The following is a 14,028-nucleotide window of genomic DNA, read 5'->3' on the forward strand; positions in this document are numbered from 1 at the left end:
GAGATTCAAATGTCCACGGCATGCTTGACGTAGATTGTAGAAGCCGGGACCTATATACATCTCAATAGGTCCGAGTTGGTATGGATTCTAACCCAGACTGAATGCAAATTGGTCAGTACTTGGGATTCTACATGTCTATGTTTAAATCTTTGACTCCCGCACGGATCCTCTGCCACTAACACCCTCGGCGCTTGTCGCCAGCGTCTCACTGATGAAACGAACGGCCTCGTCGACCATCTTGGCGGTCACTTCATGGCCCGCGCTCTCGTCAATAATGTCTTCAAAGCTTACTCCACCGTCCCCGAACCAGCCAGTGGGTGAGATGGCTTGCTTGAACCATGCTAGGAAACCCTCGCCCCGGTGATACGGAACGAGCTTGTCGACTCCACCCGACAGGTTCAGAATGCGTTTGCCAGCCAAGCAACGCGTCAAAAGGGGCCGGAGCACATCCTGTTCCTGTTCTGTGGGAGCAGGCAACGGCCCCTGGCGCAAGGGACTAGACGAGGAGCCGCAATCCACATAGCTGAGAAGAAGGCTTGCAGGGTCATACTGCTTGACAATATCCAAAAACGTGGTTGGAAAGGCCTCGGAGCCCAGGATCTCAGATCCAGGGGGGTTGCTCTTTGTCCATGATGGAAGTTTGGACAGTCGTGCACGGTCAGCCATCAGATTGATATAGTCCGGGCAGCCGATGATGACCACTCCAGCGCTAATGCGCGGCTCATGCAACAGACAGCTCCACGCGGCATGCCCGCCGAGAGAAACACCTAGAACCAGGTTTTCCGAGATCTGATGTTCACCATTGGGGAAAATAAACGATGCAAGGTAATCCATCAGGAGAGAAGTGTCTCGCGCGGTGCCCTCTGGTCAATTCGTTTAGTAAAAAGAACATCCCACCTGTGGACTCTGAGGCAGGCCAACAGCACTTACGGAAAATAGAGAACATATCCTGCGCATGACGCGGGTTTCCTTGTCTCCAAGCCTCGTTCGCCAATGGGTCAACGAGTCTGGTCCCATGATTTCGCTGGTCAAAGGAAACAGCAATCAAGCCCTTGGCAGAGGGAGTATTCTGGACTTTGCCATTCCAATCGGTAATGGCAGATGTTGCAATGCCAGTCATGCGTTCCTGGGTCGCCAATCGAGGATGAAGGAGCCATAGACAGGCAACCTCCGTTGTCTGCGACCGGAGCTCTTCGAGTCCAAAAACCGTGACTTGAATGCCGGCAATCGCATAGACCTTCTGGGACACCGCCGTTGGCTTGGGGTGGCCCGCAGTGTCGAACGTCTTCAATGGATCGGTCATCGTGAACAAAAGTGAAGGTTGGCGGAAATGAAACAATCCCAAGAATTAGTCTTGCTTTTGCTTGGGGTCTGGCGGGAGATGGCGGGGAAGTGAAGGATACCGAGTGCGACTCGGGTATATACAATGAAGAGCCGAGGGACTCGTCTTAGCCGCGCTCTCCAGGGCTGCCACCCTACGACCACTGCAAACTATGTACCACATCCATGGTTATAACAGCGACATCTACCTACCTCTCACGGCATATTCTAGCGCTGCTCTTGTGATATACTCCAATGTACCTGGCAAGCCACGCGCTGTGGCGGTGCAGTGGCACGTGATGTATACCTGAGGCCACCGAATTTCTGCCCAGGGGAACCAACGGAGATATACGCAGGCAGTTGGATCTGGGACTCGACATATTCCCCCTGTTGGAGTGCACAGATTCAAACTATCGGCGATCGACATCTCCTCCACCCCTTTTTTTTCACTTCTTGGCTGCTTAGCGGGCCCTTTCTCCAGTTGGATTTTGATGGGGCGGAACTCCACCGCGGCTCGAACTATTTCAACAGCACTCCTTTAATGTCAGTCGCGTGGCTCATGGTCTCTGGTCACTGTTGCTTTTGACTTTCTCAGCCTTTAGCTTTAGAATGACGGTGAAAGAAGTTGACCACCTGTGCTAGGGTCTTGGTTGATCTACATGTATGTCTATGCCCCAATGAACCCCCGATGAGCTGGAAATGACGAAGTCCTACCAGCACTACCACCCGACGCCATGTCGGCCTCTTCTTCGTATAGGGAGGCTGAGCGAAGCTCGGAGCAGCCGAAGTCGAAGAAACCTGAGCCTCTGCCCCTCTCGAATGGACCGAAATTAGCATCGCCGTTCCCTTCTCCCACCGAAGCCAAGCAGCCTGCGTCAATCAACCAGACTTCACCAGCAGAGAATTCCGGTGAAAATGTGGACCCCGAAAATCAGCAGCTGTCGAGGGAGGTTGACGGGGTACAAGGGGATAAGGAGAATCTGTGTCCATCGAAAACACCGCATAGCCCACCAAAAGATAAACCGTCCTTGAGCACTCGATTGCCGAACCGGTCGACGTACGATCAGCCCCAGTCATCGAGTCGTCATCAACATCAATTGTCTATTCCTGGAATGTCTCCCCCGTCTCGTGCCCCCAGTGTACAATTTCGAGACACTGATAATGAGGGCCTCGAATTGCCCCATTCCCGGCCCCAGTCACGACCGCAGTCCAGGCCGCCCTCCCGGCCGTCCTCCTTGTATGGCGAAGAAGGAGATCAGGCTCTGAAAGGGAAGCAGTCATTGCTCACCAAGCTGAAATCGCTCGCCGCATCGCCCCCATTTGCGTCACATTCCCGATCGGCGAGCGGAGCAACAATCGGTGACTTTCGGCCAACCCCGAGTGATGTGGTGACTCCTGGCTCAGAGAGAGGGGAGAATTTCGCTTCCCTGAACCCTTGCCCGAAGAGGATACCGATGCCGATGCCGATGCCGAAGAGAGCGGCGGAGAACAGCGCGGTAGTCGGAAAAAGAGGAAATTACCGCGGAAGATGCGCCAGAATGAGGAAGAGGACGTGTCCCGCACAGCGCCCACGACTCCCAAAACTACACGCCGACCGTCCTTTCATTTGGCATCCTCATTTGCACCCTTTGAAAACTATCGCTCTAATCTCTTCCCCCGACGAGCAAGCACTACGGACTTTATGCCTCAACAGCGGGAGGGCGTATCCGAAGACGAAGGCCGTGAAAGGCTCAACCGACGGATCAGGGGGCTTGGGCTAGTTCCCGCGGTCTTTCATACAGTGGAAGACAACAAGATGCACAAGACGAACAACGACCCAGTCACCTGAGAAGGCTAACGGGCCTTACTGGGCCATCGGAAAATGCTGAGAGTAGTCTCGCAGCAACCTGGAGACGGCATCGAAACGAACGGGGGACCAGTGCCAGTGCTCAGCGATGGAGGCAGATTAAAGCGGGCTTCAAGTTAATCGGCCAGCGACGCAAACCAGACAACACTGTGGACAACAAGAAATCAGCAGAGCTACTTGCTGAATTGGCATCTGCCGTTCCCGCTGCGTTAATCTTAGCCAGTGCGTTCCAGCGGGATGAGCACGGAAGCAAGAGGATTCCGATTCTCTTGGAGCAGCTGAAGGTTCGTGTTACAGACAGTCGCATCGATTCTCATTCTGGCGATCGCCACCTGGTGTTCCGTATCGAAATGGAGTATGGGAGTGGTATGACGCGAATGAAATGGATCATCTTTCGAACCCTGAGAGATTTCGCCAACCTGCACTTGAAGTATAAGCTTCATCTTGGGACCCAGAAATATATCCAGCTGCGAACTAGCGAAAACAGCCCCAGCATTCCTCGCTTTCCTCGGAGCGCTTTCCCCTATCTGCGCGGCGTGCGTGGCCTTGAGAGCGAGTTCGAGGATGAGGACGAAGATGGCGGATACGAAACTGGCCCCGAGGCGATGAGTGGAAACGAAAGGGCTGGAAAAAAGAGGAGACAGAGCCAGCAACACCAACGCCGGCCCTCAGCGCCCATCGCTCGCCGAAAATCCAGTGTGACCAATCCCCATGATGGCGAGTCCGTCGCAGCTCCCTCATCCACACACGAAGGATTCCCCGGAGGCAAACGAGAAACATATCCAGAACGACAACGCAAGAAACTCGAGGTCTACTTGCAAAATATGATTCGTTTCTTAATATTCCGAGCAGATAGCAATCGCCTGTGCAAGTTCCTCGAGTTGTCCGCTCTCGGGGTTCGTCTCGCAGCAGAAGGAAGTTATCATGGCAAGGAAGGTTTTCTGATCATCCAGTCGTCGAAGGGTCTTGATTTCCGCAGGGCCCTGACCCCGTCTCTTATCAAGAAGCGACACTCTCCCAAATGGTTCCTGGTTCGGCACAGCTACGTTGTTTGCGTGGATTCGCCCGAGGAGATGAGCATCTACGACGTCTTCTTAGTGGATCCCTATTTCAAGATCCAAACACAGAAGATCAGTCTCCGCAACCAAAAGCCCAAGGATCTAGCCAAGTCAGCTAAGCAGTCCGCGAGACACCCTCAACACCACACTCTCCGGCTCGAAAACTCAGAGCGCAAGCTGAAATTGCTAGCTCGAAACGAGCGTCAGCTTCAGCAATTTGAGGACTCGATCCGTTTTATGGCCGCCAACACCCCGTGGGTGCGACCAAATCGATTTGATAGTTTTGCTCCGGTACGACAGAATTGCTTTGCGCAGTGGCTGGTCGACGCACGCGATCATATGTGGGTTGTATCGCGCGCAATCAACCAGGCAAAGGATGTAATTTATATCCATGACTGGTGGTTGAGCCCGGAGTTGTACATGAGACGCCCTGCTGCCATCAGTCAGAAATGGCGATTGGATCGTCTCCTACAACAGAAAGCCCGAGAGGGCGTCAAGGTCTTTGTCATTATGTACCGCAACATCAACTCGGCCATTCCCATTGATTCAGAGTACTCCAAGTTCTCGCTTCTCGACCTTCATCCCAACATTTTCGTCCAACGGTCACCGAACCAGTTCCGCCAGAATACCTTTTTCTGGGCCCACCACGAAAAGCTGTGTCTTATCGATCACACACTGGCCTTTGTCGGAGGCATTGATCTCTGTTTTGGGCGATGGGACACCCCTCAGCATCAACTGACTGACGACAAACCCACAGGCTTTGAAACCACTGACACATCGAAGGATGCAGACAACTGCCAGCTTTGGCCTGGCAAGGACTACTCCAACCCTCGGATCCAGGATTTCTATGATTTGGACAAGCCGTACGAGGAAATGTATGATCGTAACGTCGTGCCGCGGATGCCTTGGCATGATATCTCGATGCATGTGGTGGGACAACCCGCCCGGGATCTCACTCGGCATTTTGTTCAGCGGTGGAACTATATCCTTCGCCAGCGGAAGCCTACACGACCTACTCCATTCCTCTTGCCGCCACCAGACTTTGTTCCTGCTGACCTAGAAGCTCTGGGGCTGGACGGAACCTGCGAGGTGCAGATCCTGCGCTCTAGCAGTATGTGGTCGACGGGAACCCCTGATGTGACCGAGCACAGCATCATGAATGCCTACGTCAAGTTGATCGAGGAGTCTGAACATTTTGTCTACATTGAGAACCAATTCTTCATCAGCACCTGCGAAATTGATGGCAGGAAGATTGAGAATTCCATCGGAGATGCTTTGGTGGAGCGCATTGTCCGAGCGGCCAAGAATGAGGAAGCATGGCGCGCCGTTATCGTCATCCCGTTGATGCCGGGTTTCCAGAATACCGTGGATAGTGAGGGCGGAACGAGTGTGCGTCTAATTATGCAGTGTCAGTACCGCAGCATCTGCCGTGGGGAAACCTCGATTTTTGGTCGCCTGCGTGCTCTGGGAATTGAACCGGAGGACTATATCCAATTCTTTAGTCTGCGGGCCTGGGGAAAGATTGGGCCACACAAACAGCTGGTTACCGAGCAACTCTACATCCATGCAAAGTGCATGGTCGTCGACGATCGTGCCGCAATCATTGGATCTGCAAACATCAACGAGCGTTCCATGCTGGGATCGCGAGACTCGGAAGTTGCATCGGTTGTTCGGGATACGGACATGATCATGTCTACCATGAACGGCAAGCCCTATCTTGTTGGGCGGTTCCCGCACACTCTGCGTATGCGCTTGATGAGGGAGCATTTGGGAATCGATGTTGATGAGCTTCTGGAGCATGATTTTGCCACCGAAGAAGAGCTTCGCAAGATCCAGGTCGCAGAGAAAGAGGACCGCCCGGCCAACGATCGAGAGCGACATGGGTCAGAATCCTCCGTCGCAGAGCGACAGGACGAGCGGGAAATGATAGAACGTCGGCATCGCATTCAAGACGAGTTCCTTTCTCGATCGGAGGAGATGCATAGCTTCAATCATGATGTCGACTGGGAGCAGGGTAACAACCCCAACCTCAAATCCAACCGGAAGCTCACTGCCGACCCGCGAGTTACGGACAATCCTGATCACCAGAAGGATGTGAATGGGGATGGCACCGACCACCTGAAAGCTGCCACTCAAGCCGGCTTGAGTGTCGCTCGGGATTCGCAGATGATGATGAATGGTAGAGAAGCGTTGGTCTCTCCGATCTCTTCGGAAGGCAAGGGCTCTATAGAGCAGCCGTCGCCGCGCAAACCATCTCGAGCAACATCAGCCCGCAGGGATACAAGACAAGAATCTTCCACCGACACGCCGCGTGATTCCGAGACCAACGGCCACCCGGATAGCTCATCGCATGGTCATGCTCCCTCGGGATCGTCTAGCCGTGAATCTGAGACCGGCAGTAGCGGCTTGATTGTTTCCAAAGAGAATCACGATATCTCCAAATACCCGCCACTTGGCCCGGAATTTAAACGGATCTTCGTCGACAAACATTGCATGAGAGACCCGGTGAATGACAGCTTCTACTTGGACACCTGGCAAGCTGTCGCTGAGAAGAATACCAAAATCTTTCGGTCAGTCTTTCGGTGCATGCCCGATAGCGAGGTCAAGAATTGGAAAGAATACAAGGAGTATGCCGCGTATGGGGAGCGCTTCGCAGAAATGCAACATCAGCAACGCAGCAAGGTGTTCCAATCCCCGTCCCAGAGACAAAATGGTCCTGGAGCTGGTTCCAGTACTACTGCCACAGTCAGCTCCCCGTCATCCGTCGTGAGTCCAAAGACTGAAGGACCGACGGCAAACACCAAAACTCCTCAGACGATTGATGAAAAGGCCGAACTCGTTGCATCCGGCGCCATCCGAAACGAATCCGATCGTCCTCAGCCCGAACTTGTGAAGCAGGAGACGTTGTCTTCTATCGATGAGAAGTCCGCCCTCAGAGCGGCCTCAGACCCACAGCTGTTGAGTAGCACGCAGAATCGACATAGCGAAGAAAATGGCCCTACCGGGGACGATGCCGAGAAACCTCGATCCAACTCGGCCCATGTCGACTACTCCGAAGCCGTCAATCTGAATTCAACTTCTCAGTCACGGAGGCGAAGGCGAAGAAGAGCAACGACAATTGGCTCCAAGCGAGACTTCCATGCTTCCGACGAGGTAATGGATATGCAACGCGCCGAGGATCTTCTGAATAAGGTCCAGGGCCACCTGATTCTTTGGCCGTATGAATGGTGCGTTTTGAATGCTGCTTGTCGTGGACAGGTTGGCGTGTATACTGACAATGTTTCACCACAGGCTTGAGAAAGAGGAGCAAGGAGGAAACTGGCTCTATGCTTTGGACCAGATTTCGCCGCTGGAGATCTAGTAAGTCCCTCGCCCGTTTTTTGGGACAAATTCGAGAGCACGAGTACTGACGGAGGAATAGCAACTAATCTACCTCATTCTCTCATGTGCACCGAGCCGGCGTCTTGGGGCTATGTTCTCATTGCGTGGCTGACAGTCTCGCGCTTTGCCTGCCTCGTTCTGTCTTGGTGCATTGCTACTCTTTTAGATTCTTGTTAACCTTTGGCCCAGTATCTCTTTTGGGCTCTCTATATCTGTCGACCATGAACAGACAAGTGTTGCGTGGTTTCGCTATAGCTCAATCCCACGTGAAATAAAATAATTCAACAATATTGAAAAAAGTTGATCTTAAGTAGAAGATGAGAAGAGAATTGGTTCTACGTATAGGTAGAGATATATATGTACAAAAGAGTTGACCTGCTATTGCCCCAACCGCACACTCGCCGTATTCATGAGGGATTACGCCTTGTAGGGCACATTATTTGTGCTCGCAGGTTTTCCAACGGCTCAAAATTAGCCTGGAGGGCAGTCGTCAAGATACTCGGCATATTTTCCGAGTCGTTCGCCCAGTTCTTGCACGCGAGACAAAGCTGCTCATACGCGGCAGCCAAGGCACGCTGTAGCTCAGGCGTGCGAGTACATGATCGGCCAAGGTCATTCATATAGTGGGTCGGGTCTTGAATACACGGCCGCCGCGCAGCGGGAAGATTCCCCTTGGCGGCTGCAGTGCGCTTGGCGCTGATGAGGGATCGCTGGCCGCGACAGTAGGCGGGCTCATCCACATCTGGAACCGACCGCAGCGTCTCCGTGGTAAAGAAACCGGGCGGATCGCCGGCCACGCCGACATCTTGGAGGTTGATACCGGTGCCGTAAAGCTGCAGAAGAGCCAGGAGTTGGTCGCCCAAGCGATGGTAGCCGGAGAATCGGCCGTGGTTCATTTTGAGGAAAGCAACCAGAAGTATGGCCAGCGCGTCTGGCCCGATGCTTGACTTGGGAGCCCCAAAGAGACCCCGCGCCTCTAATAGTGTTCGCGTGGCTACATATAGGGGCCGAAGAGCGGGATACTCGGCTTGATAATCCCGTAGATACTCGGTGAGGGCTGGGACACCTTCGCCGCAGGAGAACGACAGATTTAGTCCGGTTGGCCGATGTCGAACTGTCAACATCGGGCCATGCTTCCCATGTCGATGGACGAAGTTGTCAAACGCTGTACTGCGCCGCAAGGCGAATCCAACTTGGCGAAGAAGGTCTGTATGGGCATCTCGGATTTGGGGCCGCGTGGCACTTGGCCTCCGGACCCGGTCGAGGGATCGCGGAAGATCCTCAAACGGTAGGAGAAAGTCCAGATTCGAATGCGCCAGCGCCAGGCCGGTGCCGCGAGAACCAATGACTTGGGGCGTGTGCGGGACCACTGCCTCGACAAAGGAAGTGACCTCCACTCTGAGCCGGTCTATCTGCTCCTGTTCGCGGGAGCTAGGCACTAAATAATGCTCCAACGCCCGGATTTCCGCGTCCAAGTGCGTTGAACCGTCGCCATTCGTCTGAAATGGCCCCAGCTCCCTCAACCACGGCTGCTGCTCTGGACGACCATTGATTGTGTCGGCGCTCTGAATCGCATGTCCTGCAGGTCGGTCTTTCGGGATTCGAGACACCCCGCTACTGCTGCTGCGTCTCAATCTGCGTTGATGTCGCTTGCTCAGCGGGTTTGCGATCTGCGATTGTTCGGGCGTGGGCGTGGGCAAGGTCGGTTCCAAGCGCGGTTGGTAGTCTGCGCGACACTCTGGGGGAATCTCCGGCCGAAAAATGTCGGGGCGATCTGTTCGGGGAACTATTTTTCGGATAAGGCGAGCTCGATTTGAGGAGCGATGAGCCGCCAATGTCTGGCGGAGGCTGTTGGCGAAAACATCGGGGGTCTTGGCCGGCGCGAACGAGGCATGGAATGGGCGAACATGAAAGGAAAGGCGATTCACGGCTGAAGGAAGGCCGGACGGTCGCATCGCAGCATCAGCGCATGACTGGGCTGATCAGGCAGAGTTGGAGAGAGAAAGCACAATCTGACTAAGGCGGGAAGTTCTTCAGAGAAGTCGAGGGGACGTCGGTTTGCAATGACACACCAGGGGAGAATTACATGGAGGAGACAGGACCATCTCGAGACTTTTCTCTCTGTCTCTGTCTCTCTCCCCCTCCCTATTTTCTCCTTCAATAGTATCTGTATATTTCAAGACTTGGAATGAACTTCCCAAGACAAAGATCATGACGTAGGGTTGAGAGCAGACTCAGCATCACGCACACCTCTCCCTCCTTCTCTTTCCCTCCCTCCATCTCTCTCTCTGTGTCTCTGTGTCTCTACGGCACCCCAATTGCAGAAAACCAAGGATATCTACCGTCTGACCGGCTCCCTTATCTTCATGGTGGCTTGATCTCACCGCTCTGTGCCCCTCCATTCTCCTCTTTGGCATGGCTGTCGGGCGTCCGTAGTCCGTCTTATCGACCCCTACTCTGAGGTACCTTTCCTTGAATCCCTTCCCCTCTATGTCGGCTTGGTGGATGATCTATGGCCTCTGCATGTGACAATTGCAGCTCTTCTGACCAGTGCAGTTGAATTGCTTCTTTTTTCCCTGGTCCAATTGTCGTCATGTCCGATCAAGAGAGCCCCGCACAGGTTCCCGATGGCCAGCCAAATCCTGTGCTGTTTGGACCCGGGCTCAAGGCCTTGAAGGACGAGGCGTACACCCAAGCCACGAATGCGACTCCGTCCTTGGATGCCGATAAGGAAAGTCAACTGGAGACCGATGCGCCCTCGTACTTTGCCAATATCCCAGGAGCTCAGACTTCGATCGACCCCTCCGATCTCAGCTCGGTACCACCACAGGAAGCAAGAAGGACATCATCGGGGATGGACTTGTTGCGCCGGTTGAGTTTGACGTCCGAGACGTTGCCTGCCTCGCCCGATGTCGATCAGCGCGTACAGCATCCGGGACTCAACCTGAGTGGTCGTTTGATCAGTGCTGCCTTTTGTATCCCATACAAGCTTTACTTCAAATCAGGATCAGACTGGGTACGTGGACAACACCTTCATGACAAGGACCGGCTAACTGACCCCCGGGGAAACAGACACTCAACCCACGATCCGGCACATCGGCGCTCTTTGATTCCTTCGCTCACCTTGCCTCTGACGAGACGAGCTGGTCTCACACCTTAGTAGGCTGGACCGGAGAGGTGGAGCCGGTCCTGGACACCAAGATTCCGCTGCAGCAAATTCTTGTCAATGTGGCGGATAAGATTCCTGGCACCACATCCCTACCACTCAACAAGGCCGCTGCCCCGGTCCCAGTGAATACCAGCCAACAACCACCAACACATCCGCTCTTGGAGGGTATTCATGTCGCTCGGGGAGATCGGGAACGGCTCGATGGTCAGTTGAGTTCAGGGCGCTTTGGCCGGATTCTCCCGGTATGGCTGTCCGATGCATCCGAGGAGCCCGAAGACACCATTCTACTCAAAGACCAAGGAAGGTGGCGACGATACGCGGAGCGTGAGCTTTACCCTCTGCTGCACTACAAACAGCATGGTCCGACAGACGGCCGATCTGAGCGACGGTGGTGGGCCGATTACATTCGGTTGAACCAGCTGTTCGCGGATCGCATTGTGCAAGACTACCAAGAAGGAGATGTTGTTTGGGTCCATGACTACCACCTATTTTTGCTGCCCAGTCTACTGCGCCAGCGCATCCCCAATATATATGTGGGGTTCTTCTTGCACTCTCCCTTTCCTAGCAGCGAGTTTGTGCGGTGTCTAGCGAAGCGCAAGGAGGTGTTGACGGGCGTGCTCGGCGCCAACATGATCGGCTTCCAGACCTTCTCCTACTCTCGGCACTTTTCCTCGTGCTGCACGCGCGTGCTGGGCTTTGACTCCAATTCGGTCGGCGTGGATGCCTATGGGGCCCACGTCGCGGTCGATGTCTTTCCCATTGGGATTGATGCACGTTCCATCCAAAGGGCCGCCTTTGGTGCCCCGGATATCGAGAAAACAGTGTTGGGCATCCGCAAGCTCTATGCCGGGCGTAAGATCATCGTCGGGCGCGACCGGCTGGACAGTGTTCGGGGCGTCGCACAGAAGCTACAGGCATTTGAAATCTTCCTGGAACGGTATCCTGAATGGCGTGATAAAGTGGTTCTGATCCAAGTGACGAGCCCGACGAGTGTGGAGGAAGAGAAAGAAGACCCTGAAAACAAGATTGCCGGCCAGATCTCCAATCTGGTTTCCACGATCAATGGCCGCTTTGGGTCTTTGAGCTTCTCGCCCGTGCAGTATTATCCGCAGTACCTCTCCCAGCGCGAGTACTTTGCGCTGTTGCGCGTTGCGGACGTTGGGTTGATCACCACGGTGCGGGATGGCATGAACACCACCAGTCTCGAATATATCGTCTGCCAGCAGACTAATCACAGTCCCCTCATCCTCTCCGAATTCTCCGGCACGGCGGGCACGCTGCCCAGTGCCATTCACATCAACCCATGGGATCTTGTGGGCGTGGCGGGCGCCATTGACCAGGCCTTGAAGATGCCTCCAGACCAGCGCAAGGAGCAACATCTGAAGCTGTACAGACATGTGGTCACCAACACTGTTGCGATGTGGTCTCGGCAATACCTGAATCGCCTCCTCACGAACCTCTCCTCGTTTGACCAATCGGTTGCCACACCGGCGCTCGACCGCGGGAAATTGCTGAAGCAGTACCGCAAAGCACGGCGACGGCTCTTCATGTTCGACTACGATGGCACGCTGACGCCAATCGTCAAAGACCCACAAGCGGCCATTCCGTCCGACCGGGTACTACGCACCATTAAGAGCCTGGCGGCAGACCCACGCAATGCCGTCTGGATCATCAGCGGACGGGATCAAGCCTTTCTGGATGAGTGGATGGGTCACATCCCGGAACTGGGGCTGAGCGCCGAACATGGGTGTTTCATCCGCAAGCCGCGATCAGACGACTGGGAGAATCTGGCTGAGAGGACGGACATGGGCTGGCAAAAGGAAGTGGTGGAGGTGTTCCAGCACTACACGGAACGGACACAAGGCTCCTTCATCGAGCGGAAACGGGTGGCCTTGACCTGGCATTATCGCCGGGCTGATCCAGAGTATGGTGCATTCCAAGCCCGTGAGTGCCGTAAGGCTCTGGAGGAGACGGTGGCCAAGCGGTGGGACGTCGAGGTGATGGCGGGCAAGGCCAACCTTGAAGTGCGGCCTACGTTTGTCAACAAAGGATTCATTGCCACGCGGCTGGTCAACGAATACGGCACGGCACCTGGCAAAGCTCCGGACTTTATTTTGTGCTTGGGCGATGACTTCACCGACGAAGGTATGTGATGGGAATCCCGTTAGGTGTGTATGGATTTCAAGTTACTCACTGGCGCCGTCTAGATATGTTCCGGGCTTTGCAGAAATTCGATCTGCCGCATGATCACGTCTATCCAGTCACTGTGGGTGCCAGCTCGAAGCAGACGGACGCCAACTGGCACCTTCTCGAGCCCGCCGATGTCATTGGGACAATCCAAATGCTGTATAGTAGCTCCAACCAGGACTACTGAGGTCTTGTGGGAGTCAATGTTCGGTCAAAATTAATTTCCCCGGATCGGTCTTGGTATCGCCAGCCCGGGATGTCCGCCCATTTGTCTTTCTTCCAAGTGACTTGTTCAACATGTTGGAAATGGCCTTTCTTGTGTATATTCGGGGTTGGGAAAAGACAAGCCCCCGCTGTTGCTGCCACCACATATGCAGGCCCTTTCTTGCTTGGACCGTGGACTGGCTTGGACTTCCCCCTCGTTTTATTTCTATTTTTTGCGCTTTTTTTTTGGCTTTGGCTTTTCTCGACTGGCAAGTCGCAGGCGCACCGAGGGGATGTCGGCAGTCACAATCTGCCTTTTTATTGTAACGTCATAGATGAGCCTTGAATAATCACTCTAGAGGATGTTGACATGTCAGGGTCTGCGGGGCAACCCCGGATGGCATTTGCAGGTACGGCAGTACCGAACCGCCGTATGTACCCGGCACTGATTCCGAAGTATTCGCCGAATATTTAATTGCCCCCATGTAAGCACTCTATAGCATGGATATCTACTTCGCCGAGTCTATGTCTTCATGAGTCTATTTAGTTTCCATGTATCCCGACTGTGTCGAGGTCTCTAGGTAATCTTTCGTGATGAACAAGATATCCGAACGACTTTTGTCGGAAGTGGATCCTTGCCATCGGAAGGGCGTAGGGCACTCGGTCATCTCAGCGAATTGCCGTAACTGATCGGTACAAACCCCGTGGGGCTATATGGATTTTTTTTTGAGGCACACGGTGATAGAATGGCTCACTCCGTTTCTTCTTTTTAGCGTTCCTCCCTGACTGGAATTCTTCCCAGGATTGAAACTTATTCTGAAAAAAAAAAAAAAAAAAAGCGCCATTGCTATCTACGGCAAGAA

The 14,028-nt window shown here is 54.0% G+C and overlaps 4 protein-coding genes across 4 annotated transcripts; 2 read left to right on the forward strand and 2 right to left on the reverse strand.

Moving 5' to 3' along the window:
* Window positions 1–141: 141 nt before the first annotated feature.
* On the reverse strand, window positions 142–1,303 carry NUU61_000373 (uncharacterized protein; the record flags this gene model as incomplete). Its single annotated transcript, XM_056650957.1, has 2 exons — window positions 142–863; window positions 931–1,303. The coding sequence occupies 2 exons, from the start codon at window positions 1,301–1,303 to the stop codon at window positions 142–144; spliced, it is 1,095 nt and encodes a 364-aa protein (XP_056515807.1).
* A 751-nt stretch (window positions 1,304–2,054) lies between these two features.
* On the forward strand, window positions 2,055–7,521 carry pld3 (phospholipase D; the record flags this gene model as incomplete). The annotated part of the gene is made up of 3 exons (XM_056650958.1): window positions 2,055–2,679; window positions 2,727–3,139; window positions 3,190–7,521. The coding sequence occupies 3 exons, from the start codon at window positions 2,055–2,057 to the stop codon at window positions 7,519–7,521; spliced, it is 5,370 nt and encodes a 1,789-aa protein (XP_056515808.1).
* Window positions 7,522–8,012: 491 nt separating this feature from the next.
* NUU61_000375 (uncharacterized protein) lies at window positions 8,013–9,560 on the reverse strand (the record flags this gene model as incomplete). Its single annotated transcript, XM_056650959.1, has 1 exon — window positions 8,013–9,560. The coding sequence occupies one exon, from the start codon at window positions 9,558–9,560 to the stop codon at window positions 8,013–8,015; it is 1,548 nt and encodes a 515-aa protein (XP_056515809.1).
* A 638-nt stretch (window positions 9,561–10,198) lies between these two features.
* orlA (putative alpha,alpha-trehalose-phosphate synthase subunit Tps2) lies at window positions 10,199–13,148 on the forward strand (the record flags this gene model as incomplete). Its single annotated transcript, XM_056650960.1, has 3 exons — window positions 10,199–10,621; window positions 10,678–12,919; window positions 12,982–13,148. 3 exons carry the CDS (start codon window positions 10,199–10,201, stop codon window positions 13,146–13,148), a joined length of 2,832 nt encoding a protein of 943 aa, XP_056515810.1.
* Between the last annotated feature and the right edge of the window lie 880 nt (window positions 13,149–14,028).

Source organism: Penicillium alfredii (genome assembly GCF_028826965.1).
Source record: "Penicillium alfredii strain IBT 34128 chromosome Unknown utg000001l_segment0_segment0, whole genome shotgun sequence".
Taxonomy (NCBI): Eukaryota; Fungi; Ascomycota; class Eurotiomycetes; order Eurotiales; family Aspergillaceae; genus Penicillium; species Penicillium alfredii.